At 38.5% G+C, this 14671-nt stretch overlaps 2 protein-coding genes across 2 annotated transcripts; one reads left to right on the top strand and one right to left on the bottom strand.

The window, feature by feature from the left end:
* Nucleotides 1-1143: 1143 nt before the first annotated feature.
* apex1 (APEX nuclease (multifunctional DNA repair enzyme) 1) lies at nucleotides 1144-4934 on the bottom strand. Its single transcript, XM_053509078.1, has 5 exons — nucleotides 4845-4934; nucleotides 4312-4404; nucleotides 3028-3194; nucleotides 2695-2887; nucleotides 1144-2459 (listed from the first exon to the last, which is right to left on the bottom strand). The coding sequence occupies exons 2-5, from the start codon at nucleotides 4355-4357 to the stop codon at nucleotides 1945-1947; spliced, it is 921 nt and encodes a 306-aa protein (XP_053365053.1). The 5' UTR covers nucleotides 4358-4404; nucleotides 4845-4934; the 3' UTR covers nucleotides 1144-1944.
* A 203-nt stretch (nucleotides 4935-5137) lies between these two features.
* On the top strand, nucleotides 5138-13926 carry osgep (O-sialoglycoprotein endopeptidase). The gene is made up of 12 exons (XM_053509077.1): nucleotides 5138-5207; nucleotides 7090-7209; nucleotides 7448-7567; nucleotides 7647-7822; nucleotides 7918-8013; nucleotides 8137-8186; nucleotides 9255-9333; nucleotides 13004-13069; nucleotides 13159-13249; nucleotides 13337-13412; nucleotides 13529-13627; nucleotides 13816-13926. The coding sequence occupies exons 2-12, from the start codon at nucleotides 7095-7097 to the stop codon at nucleotides 13853-13855; spliced, it is 1008 nt and encodes a 335-aa protein (XP_053365052.1). The 5' UTR covers nucleotides 5138-5207; nucleotides 7090-7094; the 3' UTR covers nucleotides 13856-13926.
* Nucleotides 13927-14671: the final 745 nt, after the last annotated feature.

The following is a 14671-nucleotide window of genomic DNA, read 5'->3' as shown; positions in this document are numbered from 1 at the left end:
AACGTACTCAGTTGCCTCCACCTCTGTATTTAAGTACCATAAAAAGGAAGCGGGAAAATACTGTTCAGGTCTAAATCAGGATCTTAATTATTTAGTACTGACCAGTTCAACTGGTGTTTTGACCCTCCACACCATGCTGGGCTTTTAACAGTGTAATAACCTCCACCTACAGTAATTGTTTTTTCATAAGAATCACCAAATGGATGTCGATCTCCAATACTCCTGTGGTATTCCTGCCCTACAGTTCCAGGGTCTCTGCCCCCTGAGCTCAGTATACTGTCTGTGTGGTTTCATACTGTAGATTCTCCTCACGTCCACATATGTGTTTTCCCACCTCTAAAAAACATGCAGGTACATGAACTGACTACGCTCGGTGCTTTAGGTGTGAAAGAATGTGTGCGAGTGTTTTATGCCAAGTACGGGTGTAACAGTACACAAAAGTCATGGTTTATAGCGTGTACATCGGTTTTGAAGTCATGGTCCGGTATTTCTTTTAATTTATGATTAACTAAACTTGCACAGGCTTATAAATGGTGCCACATTAAAAATGCACATAGGGATAAACACTTTTCTTTATATCTATGTATAAAACGGTGCGAATGCGGGTAGCGTTATACTTCTAGTGCCTATTGTTCTTTGGATGCAACAAGATGGTATAAAAGAAGTAGAGTAACAGGTCTTCAAAGATTCTAAGTAAATACAATTTCATATAATATATTAAACCCTGTAAAGTGATCTAGACCACTTGTTCAATAAATACGAGTGCAAAGGTATCAAAATCTCCTTCAATCATGCACATATAAAGATTAAAATGAAATTTTAGTGTGGAATCAATTTATTATATAATCTTACTTTTAAAACTTGCTGAAAATCTTTTTTAATTACCCTATAAAAATCGCAGTCCATTAAAACTTTGGAGCGTTTATAAGCCCTATTCACACCATGGGTTCAAGTCAGGAATATTGCGCCTCATATATAGGTAAGAAATGCACCCGATATCTTATATAGAATAGATCAGACATACCGCCGTATTTAAGATGCTGAGCATAAAAAAATCAAAAAATTTAAATAAATCAACTTTTACTTGAGTAACAGGTCTTAAACTTAAGTGAGATAGTGAAAAAAATACATGAAAACCAGAAATACTTTTGTTCAGCTATTTATTTTTTGTTTCAACAGAAATGAATTTTAAAAAAATTACCGTTTTGCAGTAAAACTAGGAAGGAAAGTAAGCATGGTTACTAGGCTACTATCAGTTGAAGGTAAAGGAACCAAACAAACATTAACTAGTTTATATCTTAAACTGAATCCCAAGGTTATTCATCACTTTGTATTGTGGATGAGTGTATTATAATAAAAAGTCTTTAGGAATAATTTCACGCTTTAAGACTTACACAGCTCTAGTATCATCACTAGTGTTTCAAAAATGTGACTTTAAAATATTCCGAAAAATTCAACATTCAGTGGTTATGACTTATTACTTTGGTGAAAACGAACATGAACTATGGCTCTCTTATTGATCTGGAGTACAAGGAGTCAGCTTGTGTTGTCTGCTCATTTCACATGACACTGAGAAGTACATCGGGTCATTACATCTGCTTTAGAGAACGGTACAAAACAGAAGAGACAGAAAAATGCACAAGATCCAAGTCTCCATCATACATTTGTCCTCTGAGGTCAGGCTTCTTTTGAAGATTTTATTTAAACTAACAGGACAGCAACACTACAAAAGAAAATGTTATCTGAAACAAAACTACATTCCATTTCCTTTTCACACTATTTTAATATGTAAAATATTTTAGGAAAGAGATACGGATATTGGAAGAGTTTGCCTCAATCTACACAAGCTAGAAAAAAAAAAGTAACAAAAAAACAAAAAGCAAAACACCCCTGCGCTTAGAAAGTAATGAATGCGAACCCATGTTGACAAAAGTGGTCATGTGATTAGATGGCCAGGTGCAGGGTGATGGGGCAGTGGTCGCTCCCCATGGCTGCGTTACGGATCTTGCTGTCACACAACTTTGGGAGCAGCGAGGCCGAGAGCACGAAGTAGTCCAGGCGCCAGCCGACGTTCTTGGCCCGCGAGTTCATCATGTACGTCCAGAAGGTGTAGGCGTTGGTCTGCTCGGGATACAGCTCGCGGAAGCTATCGATAAAACCAGCTGCCAGGAGCTGGCTGAAACCCTCGCGCTCTTCAGGAGTGAAGCCTGCATTCTTACGGTTGCCTTTGGGGTTCTTCAGGTCAATCTCCTGGTGGGCGACGTTGAGGTCACCACACAGCACCAGGGGCTTACGGCTGTCCAGGTCGCTTAGGTATGCACGGAAGTCTACGTCCCATGTTTTGCGGTAGTCTAGGCGGACCAGGCCACGCCCAGCATTGGGCACGTATGCAGTAACAAGGAAGAAGGAGGGGAACTCGGCAGTGATCACACGACCTTCTTTGTCATGCTCCTCTTTTCCTGCAGGAGGAAAAAAAGCTTTCAGGGTATGTGTTACCAAAGTAATTAAAATAAAACAATTTACATCACAAAATACCTAAAAGTATTGATACATTTATCATCTAAAGTTCTTTTACTCTCAGAATTCTGAATTGATTAATCATGAATTTCTCTTACAAAAACCTGGCTACTTTGTGGCAACAAAAAACATTTGAAGCCTACTGGTATGGAAGCATGAATCAATTGAAGTTCTCACCAATGCCATAAGTGACTTTAAGAGGCTCGGTCTTGCACAGCATGGCCACTCCGCTGTAACCCTCTTTATCTTCTGAGCCTGCCCAGTACTTATGCGGATACTCGGGCATAGAGGTGATATCTGCTGGTAAAGCTTTTTCAGCACACTTAGTCTCCTGAAGACAAAGCACATCCGGAGCCTCCTGACGCACCCACTGTAGGTCAAGACCGACAAAAAATTTAAGAAAAAGAAGCCATCATACAGTGATGTGTGACGTACAGTAAAATAAAAAGGCACGTTGAAAAAAGGAACTCAATCTACATATCTAATCTCCAATTCCCAATTTACACTTACATCGAGCCCCTGTTTCTTAACCCAGGCACGAAGGCCGTCCACATTCCAAGAGGTTATCTTCATGTTGGCTGCATGGCCATCCTTGCTGGTCAGTTTATCTGGTGGATCTTCATACAAAACTGGGGCTTCAGGCTCCTTTGCCTTCTTCCCTTTCTTTGTTTCTGTTTCTGTCATTTAGAAAAAAGGAATAAAAATGAACTTTGGCACTCTATTACGTTGGCAATAATCGATCACCATCGTCCCGTGATGCCCGGTCTCGCCAGTGATCACCACTGTTTCTATTACTGTTTCTATTACTTTCTATTTTCACTGTGTACTACTAAAATGTAATTTTTCAGGTAAAATCTTTAGATAATATAATTTATATTAGGGCTGAAATGATTCCTAGAGTAATTTGATTTCAAAAAATGATAAAGGAGAAAAATCTTTTGCTTTGAAGTTTCTTTTAATTAATTTTAAAAGCTTGCGTTATAGCACGCTTCCGGATGCAAGCCGCCAGTAAACACAGACGAAGAAGAACCCCTTACATCACCCACAAAGCGGAAGGAGACGCAAACAGTTAGCCGTGTATTGATTTGAGGGAGCGTTCTGTTGCGGGCTACAAAATGGAACGGTGCGATAAAATTATCAGCGGGCCAAGATACCAGGAAGAGAAAAAGACAGAAATTATCAGTAAAGGCTTATGTCATGCCTGAGATGTAGATTTTGAAACTTTTATTTCTGAAAATTAAATTGCACAACTTAGTGTTTTTGTATAATTATTTATTTTTATGTGTGCCTTAGTATTTTGATACTTAAAGACGTTTGAAAAAACTTTTTTTTTTTTATTTGCATCTGAGAAAAGGCTTTAGAATAAGAAAGTACGGCACTGTAGTGCACTTAATTCATCTTGGTCAACTTTAAGCTATTCCTTATATTGTGAATAATGACAAAGTTTATTTTTAATAAAATGCTGTATGCATTTAAAAAAAAAAAGTTTTTCTGAAAAGAAAACCAATTAATCTTTGTTTCTCTTATATATTTTACATTGCTGTATTTTGTAAATTGCAGTACATTTTATCCGATTACTCGATTACTAAAATATTTGATAGCTACAGCTCTAATTTATATTATATAATTCATGCATATAATTTATAATATTTATGGCCGTGATATACATGATATGCCATGGTGCATACATTACTGTGCAAAAGCTCCTTTATTAAGTGCTATAGCTATTTAAACAACTCTAAGTGAAATGCATCAATGAGAACAGCTCAGGACTGAGGTGAACTGAATGATTACCTGCTTCTGCAGAAGCTTCCTCGTTCTTCTTGGCTCTCTTCGGCATGGTTCTAAGACTCCACACAGCACGCGCAAACCAACGCACGGGCACACCTGCGGGAGAAACACACGTGGACAGACTTAATGCATAAGGAAAACGCGATTTCTGACTCGCTTAATGCAATCCTATGCGATATCGATCACGAGAGGGAACCGATACATCGGTGCAACCCTGCACATCCTGAGCAAGCAACACAGTTATGCATGGTTGTTGTTGTTTTTTTGTAAAGAATTTAGATTGCTGATCATAGATGTGGACTGGCTTCATGCGTGAACCTTAAAATCGAGGAAACACTTAATTAGCATAGCACTTAATAGCACACTTAGTTGTTGATAAATTTGTGCAACAACGAGCAGTAGCTAAACCAGCGGCCCTGAATAAACTAATAAAGAGAACTGCAGGGAAAAAAGGCAACTAATTTTTATTTTCCATAAATGAAGCATAATATTACTATGTGAAATAATTATCCTATAAAATGTGTTAGAAATCTTACCAAAACCAGCCACACTTAATAAACCCTAAGAGATTTTAGGAGTCAATGCGCTTGCTTTGTGCTCAGACTGAGCGCTGCACATGGTCCCCGGCACATTGCTGACCTAAAAAGGTGCCTGACTAAAAACAAAAGAAAAATATATAGACTTATCAATTTATTAATCTGTTTTTTAAAACACCAAAATAATTGCGTTTTAAATAAATAAAATGACGATTATTAGCTACCTGGAGCACTTTTTAAACTTGTGTAAAATTATATTTTGTACCGGAAGTAAGACGGACACCTATAGACATTATTATGGTCCTAAAGGAAGCGGTTGGGACCAGAGAAGCTCCCAGTGCTGTAGTGTGGACAGAAACTCTGGTAAATACAGACAATTTAGATTATAAAACATCACTACACCCGGGAGATACGTTTTATACCAGATAAATATTATGTATGAAATGTTAAAATGTCGCGTTTGAGGACAACAACCTCAACCTGTTCATATGGCTGCAAATTTCTAATTGACTCCTGAATCCTTCAAACGACTCCGATTCTGATTCCTGGTGTTGTGACTCTCTTCAATAATTTCAATACAAATTTCCAAAAAATCATTAATTAATTGCAGATTTTTGTGGTGTATAAAAGTGCATTTGTCTAGGCAGAGAGCGAATTCTCACACTTTAAATCTGGCAGGCTTAAAACTGAACTGAGTCAAATATTTGAGTCGATTCCTGATCTTCTATGAATTCGCCCTACCCGTCAATCTCTCCTTACTACGCATGCGCATAACAAACCTTCATGTTTCATTGCTTTAACGTCCCGGGTTATGTTCAGTTTTGATATTTTTGTAACCGTTTTGTGTTTTACAAGGTGGCATCAAAAAGTTTTGTAACACAACCACAGATGGCAGCACAAGACTGCACGCACAGTCACAGGGAGTCACAGCTTACATTCATAAGTCAGTGTGCCAAAAGACATCATCCTTTGTACTAGGGCTGCAACAACGAATATTTAAAAAAAAAACATATGTTATTTTGTGTCTGTATGCGTGTGAGTACACGCAAACAAGTAAAAGCAAGTCTCATTAGAGACGTTAAAAATCCATGTTCCCTCTTTGCTCAAGGCGTAGCCTGCTCTTTGCCTGGTGTGTGAGTGTGACCTTTCCTACTTTCGCCTTTACAGACACACAGACACACACACGCTTTATCTCTGCTTTACACAGAAACACTGCATTGTCGAGATTCTTTTTAAAGGTAAAGTGCATGTTAATTTATTTTATTTTTACTTTACAGCAGTGATTCCGTTAGTGTATTTTTAAGAATGAAATTTGGTTTGAGTGTTTAGGAATATAAGCCGCTTCCGGAAGAAAATATGCTCGTAATCCAAGGTTCCACTGTATCTATTTGGCAGATGTAAAGCATAGATGTCTGTTTTTTGTGTTAGTCCATTTTTATTTTATTATTATTATAACAGCTCAAGGAGCAACATGTTTGTGCACTTTCTAAATATTTTAGTTCTGTTTTTGAATAAAGGGTTGGAAATGAATGTTTTTCTTGGGGGTTTTGGATTTATCCGATTAATCGGGAAAAACCAATCGGCAGATTAATCGATTATTGAAATATTCGTTAGTTGCAGCCCTACTTTGTACATTAGCAGCTGTGCAACTGGTGCTATTCTGACCGTGTCTGCAATTTTATCATGAAAAGCAAGTTAGAACAAAGAACCAACGTTGTGAAACTGGGCAAATCTGCCACATCGATGAATGACATGATTCGGCAAGTTTACGGCAAAAGGTTTTTCGAGGTGTTTTGAGTGGCACGAGTACTTTAAAAGCGGAACATCACTGGAAGATGACGGGAAATCAGGAAGATCTTCAACGAGCTTAACCACTGAAAACATTAAAACCATTTGGCAACTTGTGCACAATGATCAGTCCCTGTGATGGTTTGGCACCTTGTCCAATAAGCGTGTCCCATTCCTCTTGTTCTAAGTCTCTTAAAATCGGTTCCAAGCATACCCGCATATCCTGTGCACAGAGTCACAGGGGCTTGGAACCGATAAGATGGGGAAGTTGTGTGCGAATATGACCCTGATATTACTGTTGTTAAATAGAACATTTCTTTCATTTATTCATTAATTCTTTTCTGATTTTGTTTAGTAGTAATCTGCCCTTCTGTATAAACTGTTATGTTATAACATCGGTGGGATTTTTATAATTGATGTTATATAAAATCTTAAATCTAAAATTCTGTTTCAACAGGAGCCATGACGGTGGTTATCGGCTTTGAGGGCAGTGCCAATAAGATCGGCATAGGGATTATAAGGGACGGTGAAGTGCTCTCAAACCCTAGGCGTACCTATATTACTCCACCTGGCCAAGGTAGATAAATTGACACAGTTCTCACCAAAGTACGCATGTGACATGCACATTTTTTATTTCTTTATTGATAAGCAAGTGTACAACATTTTTAGTTGTCGGTTATAAAATTCTCATTAGAAGCGATGCCGTTTTCAATGTTAACGCTGTTGTGTATAATAAATATCATTATGTATTTTAATAATATTTATTCAGTGTTTTTAATTAAGAAGTCATTGATTGTGAACTCATGTCCTCTTAGGTTTCCTTCCAAGAGAAACAGCCAAACATCATCGTAACGTTATCCTGACTGTTCTCCGAGAAGCACTCGATGAAGCTGGATTAAAACCTACGGATATTGACTGTGTAGCGTACACCAAAGGTAACTGTCTAAAATTTCACAATGGAATAAAAATACAGAACACCCATCTTGATTTATGGTACTTGGTTTCATGTCCCAGGGCCAGGGATGGGCGCCCCACTGCTCACTGTGGCTCTGGTGGCCAGGACAGTTGCACAGCTTTGGGGTAAGCCATTAGTGGGAGTCAATCACTGCATTGGGCACATTGAGATGGGACGACTAATCACGGGTGCCAACAACCCCACCGTGCTGTATGTCAGTGGTGGTAATACTCAGGTGGGAGTCAGTTGCACTGTGACATTTATATACCAAGCATGTTATACATACTGGCTTATTCATTAATTGAATTAATTGAATTTGGTGTCTTGTAGGTGATCGCTTACTCTGAAAGACGATACAGAATTTTTGGGGAAACTATAGACATTGCTGTAGGAAACTGCTTGGATCGTTTTGCCAGAGTCATCAAGGTCAGCATTTTTATTATACGTTTTTTTCCCCTCCACATGCTGGTTTGTCATTAGGATGTATTTAAAAATTTTTTTTACCCATGATCGCTACATTACTTTTTTTCCCCTATCCTAAATACACAGATATCGAATGACCCCAGTCCTGGCTACAACATTGAACAAATGGCAAAGAAGTAAGTGTATATTTAAAGAACCATACTGTAATCATAATTCAGTGTTTTGTTATGTAAAAGGTTTTACCAAAGGGCCTTTGTGTTCAAAGTATTTTCCCTATATTGAAAGTATCTTTTAGTCGTTTCGTAGCTGATAAACCAGCAGGTACCAATATATTTTGTACAGTTAGTACAGACTAGTACACATTTGTGCATAGCAGTATTGCTACCTTAAAGCACCAAGGTCCAAGGTTTGATCCTGGGTTTAGGATTTGTGTTGAGTTTTCCATCTCTCTGCCTCCTGGACTGGCTATACTGAATTACCCCCATATGTGGCACATCAGTATTCCACGCCTACATGTTTTCCAAATCATGCACAGTTTTCCTGGGAGAGATTTCGTATCCGTAGGGCAATAATAACTGTTATTAGTTCATTTTGCCCCCAATGTTCTATCTAATTTAGTTATAGAGATTGCAAGACATTGTTAGGGTCTTCCATGACTCTCCCATGAAGCAGGGACGGCTTCCTCCAAGACTCCTGCCAACTCTATCTGCCCTATCCACTTGTGTGAGCTCACTTTGGCCCGTAATTGACTAGTGTTGCACTTCAATCACCATCTTAACTGCAGGTGCCTGCAGCATCAGCCAAAAGTACTGCAGCACTTTTAGCATATTTGTGCATATATTACCCAGGAATCAAACTGAGTAAAACAGTGAACGGTGCAAATGGCTGGCATTTGTCAGCGAGTGGATCTGAGTTATTAAATGAGTTCCCGGGAGTCTAGAGCTTTGGATATAAGGCAGTCAGTCCGATCATTGCCCCTGTGTACTGAGAAAACTTTCCACTTTTGATGGTATCCAAGCACTACTGAAACCCTGAGGTAAGTGCAGTAGTGTAGCAGGGGATTATATAGAGAAATAACAGGTTCTTATTCTCATAACTGTGTTCTGTTATTTTGCTCTGTTATCAACCACTTTGGCTTTACCTTATAATTCTGTGGTAAAACGGTATTGCTTATTTTAGCACCATGATTCGTGGTCGTTTCAATGTTTTGATTTTTATCAACCAGTTTGTTTTTCTTTTTCAAGGGGCAAGAAGTTCATAGAGCTTCCATACACAGTAAAGGGAATGGACGTTTCTTTCTCTGGGATTTTATCATGCATTGAGGTAACTTTATTTGTATTTGATGGTATAGAAAATGCAATAAAAGCTTATTTCAGTCTTACTCAGAATCAAACATGCAAGCAGAGTAGGAGAGATGGGGGGGATTTATTCAGTATGATTCGTTTGTGTGACTCCCAGATTTTTATTTTTTAAATATAAAATTTAAATTTACGTTTGAATTTGAGATGGTAAAATGTCTCTCTAAACTATTTACATGTTGGCAGGCAGCATTGGTAGGAGCGAATATTGTTAATCTGAACTCATCAGAACTCATGACCTTTTTCCATCGCTCCAAATCTTTATAATCCCTTGCCAATTGAAGCTGTTTTTCTGATTACTAACAAGTGGTTTTCTTATGGAAACACAGCTATTTAGTTGAAATCCTGTGAGTTCTCATCACCTTGTGTATGTGTGTATGTAAATGCTTTTTCTTTCACTTCTAAACATAAACTGTTGAATATTTTACAATGGAACTTCACCAAGTGTGTTAAGTGATCTCCAGTCATGATTTTTTCGGACCACATTTCTGCTTCCACAGTGTTTCTGGTTCACCACTATCTTTTCAGTTTTATAAAGTGTGTTGGACAGTTCTTAATCCAGTTCCAATAATTTCAACAATCTTCTAAATCGTTTCAATTTTCTCTCTCCTTCTCTGTATTAGCCCGCACTTTGAAATTGGTCTCACACTTTTTCTGTCTCTACAGAGAAATACTGCTCTGTCGCGATTCTTTTTAAAGTGCAGGTTAATTTGTTTTATATGTTCTTAACAGCAGTAATTCCGTTAGTATGTGCTCATGTGAGTGTTATTAGTGATGTTCCTTATTAATTTTTTCGATAAAACAGTCTTTTTGTTAATGTGTGTGTGTGTGTATATAAAATGTAAATAAGAGAGGAGGAGGGGTTACTATGAATAAGGGGGGGGGGGGGGGTCTGAATCCTCCTCTCCTCTTACTTTAGCTTCATACACAAACACACACAGCGCCTGTGGGCATAAACGGAAACACTTATCTGGCGGGATTTATTTTTACTTTTTAAAAAAAAAAAAATTATTTGTTATTATAATTTTTTTTTTCAAATTTTCTCCCCAATATTAGTCGTAGCCAATTCCTCCCCGTCACTAGGGGGCTCCCACATTAATGCTTCTACTACCACTCAGTCGGGAGGGCGAAGACTATCCCGTGTTTCCTCCGAACCGCGTGATGTCAGCCGACCGCATCTTTTCGAACTGCTTGCTCACGCACCATTAGGGGCGGAGTAACACACTCGGAGGAAAGCGCTAGCCGCTCCTTCCGCGTGCGCGAGCTCACAGACGCCCCTGATTGGCTGTAGAGCCGTGATTAATGTGGGAGCGCAAGTACCTCTCATCCCTCCCCCCTGAGAGCTCGGCCAATCATCTCTCTCTCTCTGTGTCTCCGGCTGTGAGAGGAAAACAGCATCACCCTGGGTTCGAACCAGCGCTCCCCGAGTGATAGGGCGAGCGCTTTACCACTGCGCCACTATTTAACTTTTTTTTTAAAGGTAAAGTGCAGGTTAATTTGTTTTATTTGTACTTTATAAAAAAATATATATATATTATTTTTATGTATAAATTTATTGGGCTGTGGAACGAATAATTTGAGTTTCCATTATTTCTTATGAGGGAACTCGCTTTGATAGCCAAATGTTTTGAAATACCAGCCCGCTTTCTGGAATTAATTATGCTTGTAATCCAAGGTACTTGGACATTTGAATTCCGACTTTGCGCAGGTATGAATGGACCTCACATGTATTGTACAAAAAATAGCAATACCAATATTTACAATTCTATACAATATTTTCAGTGTGTAAGTGAATGTATAAAAGGTTTAAAATCCGTTTTTTTTTTTTGTACAAGGTATATGTTTGGGGCGGGGGGAACTCGGAACTTGTTTGTAACTCAGGCACTACCTGTAATTGTACAGGTTATGTATGATTTTATCTACTCAATTTAATGAAGTATAGTATAGTATACAGTCATGTGAAAAAATTAGGACACCCTTTGAAAGCATGTGGTTTTTTGTAACATTTTTAATAAATGGTTATTTCATCTCCGTTTCAACAATACAGAGAGATTAAAGTAATCCAACTAAACAAAGAAAACTGAAGAAAAGTCTTTTCAAGATCTTCTGTAAATGTCATTCTACAAAAATGCCTATTCTAACTGAGGAAAAAGATAGGACACCCTCACATGTATTCCCTCTTAAATTGGCTCAGATCTCACACAGGTATATCACACCAGGTGCACATAATTAGTAGATCGTTACTCTGCATGTTGAATGAGGCTTGCCCTATTTAAACCTCAGACATTTAGTTTGGTGTGCTCCTGACTGTTGAAGTGAGAGTGAGCACCATGGTGAGAACAAAAGAGCTGTCAGAGGACTTCAGAAAAAAGATTGTAGCAGCCTATGAGTCTGGGAAGGGATTTAAAAAGATCTCAAAAGATTTTGAAATCAGCCATTCCACTGTCCGGAAGATAGTCTACAAGTGGAGGGCTTTCAAAACAACTGCCAACATGCCCAGGACTGGTCGCCCCAGCAAGTTCACCCCAAGAGCAGACCGCAAGATGCTAAAAGAGGTCTCCAAAAACCCTAAAGTGTCATCTCGAGAACTACAGCAGGCTCTGACTACTGTTGATGTAGAAGTACATGCCTCTACAATCAGAAAGAGACTGTACAAGTTTAACTTGCATGGGAGGTGTGCAAGGAGGAAACCTTTGCTTTCCAAGAGAAACATCGAGGCCAGACTGACATTTGCCAGAGATAAAGTTGACAAAGACCAGGACTTCTGGAATAATGTTCTTTGGACAGATGAGTCCAAAATTGAATTATTTGGACACAACAGCAGAGGACATGTTTGGCGTAAACCAAACACAGCATTCCAAGAAAAGAACCTCATACCAACTGTGAAGCATGGAGGTGGAAGTGTCATGGTTTGGGGCTGCTTTGCTGCAGCAGGACCTGGTCAGCTCACCATCATAGAATCCACGATGAATTCTACTGTGTATCAGAAGGTGCTTGAAGAACATGTGAGACCATCAGTTAGAAAATTAAAGCTGAAGCGGAACTGGACCATGCAACATGACAATGACCCAAAACATACTAGTAAATCAACCAAAGATTGGCTGAAAAAGAAGAAATGGAGAGTCCTGGAATGGCCAAGTCAAAGTCCAGATTTGAATCCCATTGAGATGCTGTGGGGTGACTTGAAAAGGGCTGTACGCGCAAGAAACCCCTCAAACATCTCACAGCTGAAAAAGTTCTGCATTGAGGAGTGGGGTAAAATTTCCTCAGACCGATGTCGAAGACTGGTAGATGGCTACAAGAACCGTCTCACTGCAGTTATTTCAGCCAAAGGAGGTAACACTCGCTATTAGGGGCAAGGGTGTCCTATCTTTTTCCTCAGTTAGAATAGGCATTTTTGTAGAATGACATTTACAGAAGATCTTGAAAAGACTTTTCTTCAGTTTTCTTTGTTTAGTTTGATTACTTTAATCTATCTGTATTGTTGAAACGGAGATGAAATAACCATTTATTAAAAATGTTACAAAAAACCACATGCTTTCAAAGGGTGTCCTAATTTTTTCACATGACTGTATGTACGATCTAAGTTTTGCAAAATAGTTTTCCTGACCACTGATTCTACGATTCAAATCTAGGAGACAGCACACAAGATGTTGAGTTCTGGGCAGTGCACACCAGAGGACCTGTGTTTTTCTCTTCAGGCAAGGACTAAAGAAATTCCTCTTCTTGACATAAATGCGTGAGACTGGATGTGTTAATTTGACCTGGCAGAACTCTGTCTGATCTACAGGAGACGCTCTTTACAATGCTGGTGGAGATCACAGAACGTGCCATGGCTCACTGTGGCTCCCAGGAGGTGCTCATTGTTGGAGGAGTGGGCTGTGAGTTAAAATCTGCACATTTCAGCACTGAGATCACATGCTCTCATGCTCTTATTGATCTGAGTCGCTCCGTACTTCTTCATATAGGTAACCTCCGTCTGCAGGAGATGATGGGGGTCATGTGTGAGGAGAGAGGAGCCCACCTGTTCGCCACGGATGAACGGTTAGAATTTTTTACATTCGTATGGCTTTCAAATGCCAAACCTGCACATTCTTAGCACTTCTTGATATCATGTGCATAATGCAAGGCTTAAACCTTCGACTCTTAAACCTTGTAAGGTTCTGCATCGACAATGGAGCGATGATTGCACAGGCGGGCTGGGAGATGTTCCGCATGGGTCATGTAACAGAGCTGTCTGATTCCTGGATCACACAAAGGTGGGTGTTTTGGTTTTTACATTTACTGAATGTACACTTGACCAAAAAGTGAGAGAATTTTTAAACTACAGATGATTAAACAATGTATAAGCCATAGTGGATCGCAAAATTGATAATTTTATTTTTTAGGCATTGTGTTATTGTAAATTGTTTAGTTAAAGGCATATTTTTGTTGTCCTTTTTATCAGGTACAGGACAGATGAAGTAGAAGTTACCTGGAGAGACTGAGTCGTATTTATCTATTTTGGCTTCAAAGAAAGCAAGGTTTTTATGTTAAATAAATTAAATTTTGGTATAAATAGTGCCTTTTTTTCCACCTCATAAACGTGTTCATAAATCATCACATAACAAAAATTCAAATATTATAGCAAATCTCTACACATCACCTTGTCACAGGATGTTTAATGGTTTTTATATTGGTTTAAATCATTTACATTTATTTAGCATTATCCTGAAAACCTTTATCTGATGCTGATTCTTTTTTTTATGTTAACTTATTTAATTTTTAATACATTGTTTTTAAAATTAAGCAGTTATCCTTCACTTTCTTGTTTCAGTTGTGTGTAAATATGAGCCCAAATATCCTTAGCCATTTATCTACATGGATTTTTGGGGAGTGTTCTTCTACAAAAGGAGAAGAAATATACATGAATTCCATGAGGCACCAGATGATGTTTAATCAAATGCCAAGACTAAAATTCCCAAATGTGTCCAATTCTAACAGCCATCTCAGTTCCCAGACTTAATCCTCATAAAGAAGAGACTCCAGAAGAGAGGATTTGAGTATCTGAATGAGATTATGCATCTCTTGAAGCATTAGAGTAGATAATGTGGAGTTTTGCCTTTTTTATGCATAAAATTAGATCCTGTGATTCCAACCATGACATGATTGATGCTACCAGAAGGGCTGGTTTGATCTCCCAGAATTGTCACAACACTTATTTATAAAGGAACAATCCACAAAATCACAAGTACAAATTAGCAGTTCTGTGGTAGAAACACAAGTGATAAAAGGCTTGAAAGCTAGATCCACTCTGATTCTTT

Source organism: Clarias gariepinus, chromosome 12 (genome assembly GCF_024256425.1).
Source record: "Clarias gariepinus isolate MV-2021 ecotype Netherlands chromosome 12, CGAR_prim_01v2, whole genome shotgun sequence".
Classification (NCBI taxonomy): domain Eukaryota; kingdom Metazoa; phylum Chordata; class Actinopteri; order Siluriformes; family Clariidae; genus Clarias; species Clarias gariepinus.
This window is presented reverse-complemented; position numbering and strand designations above follow the sequence as displayed.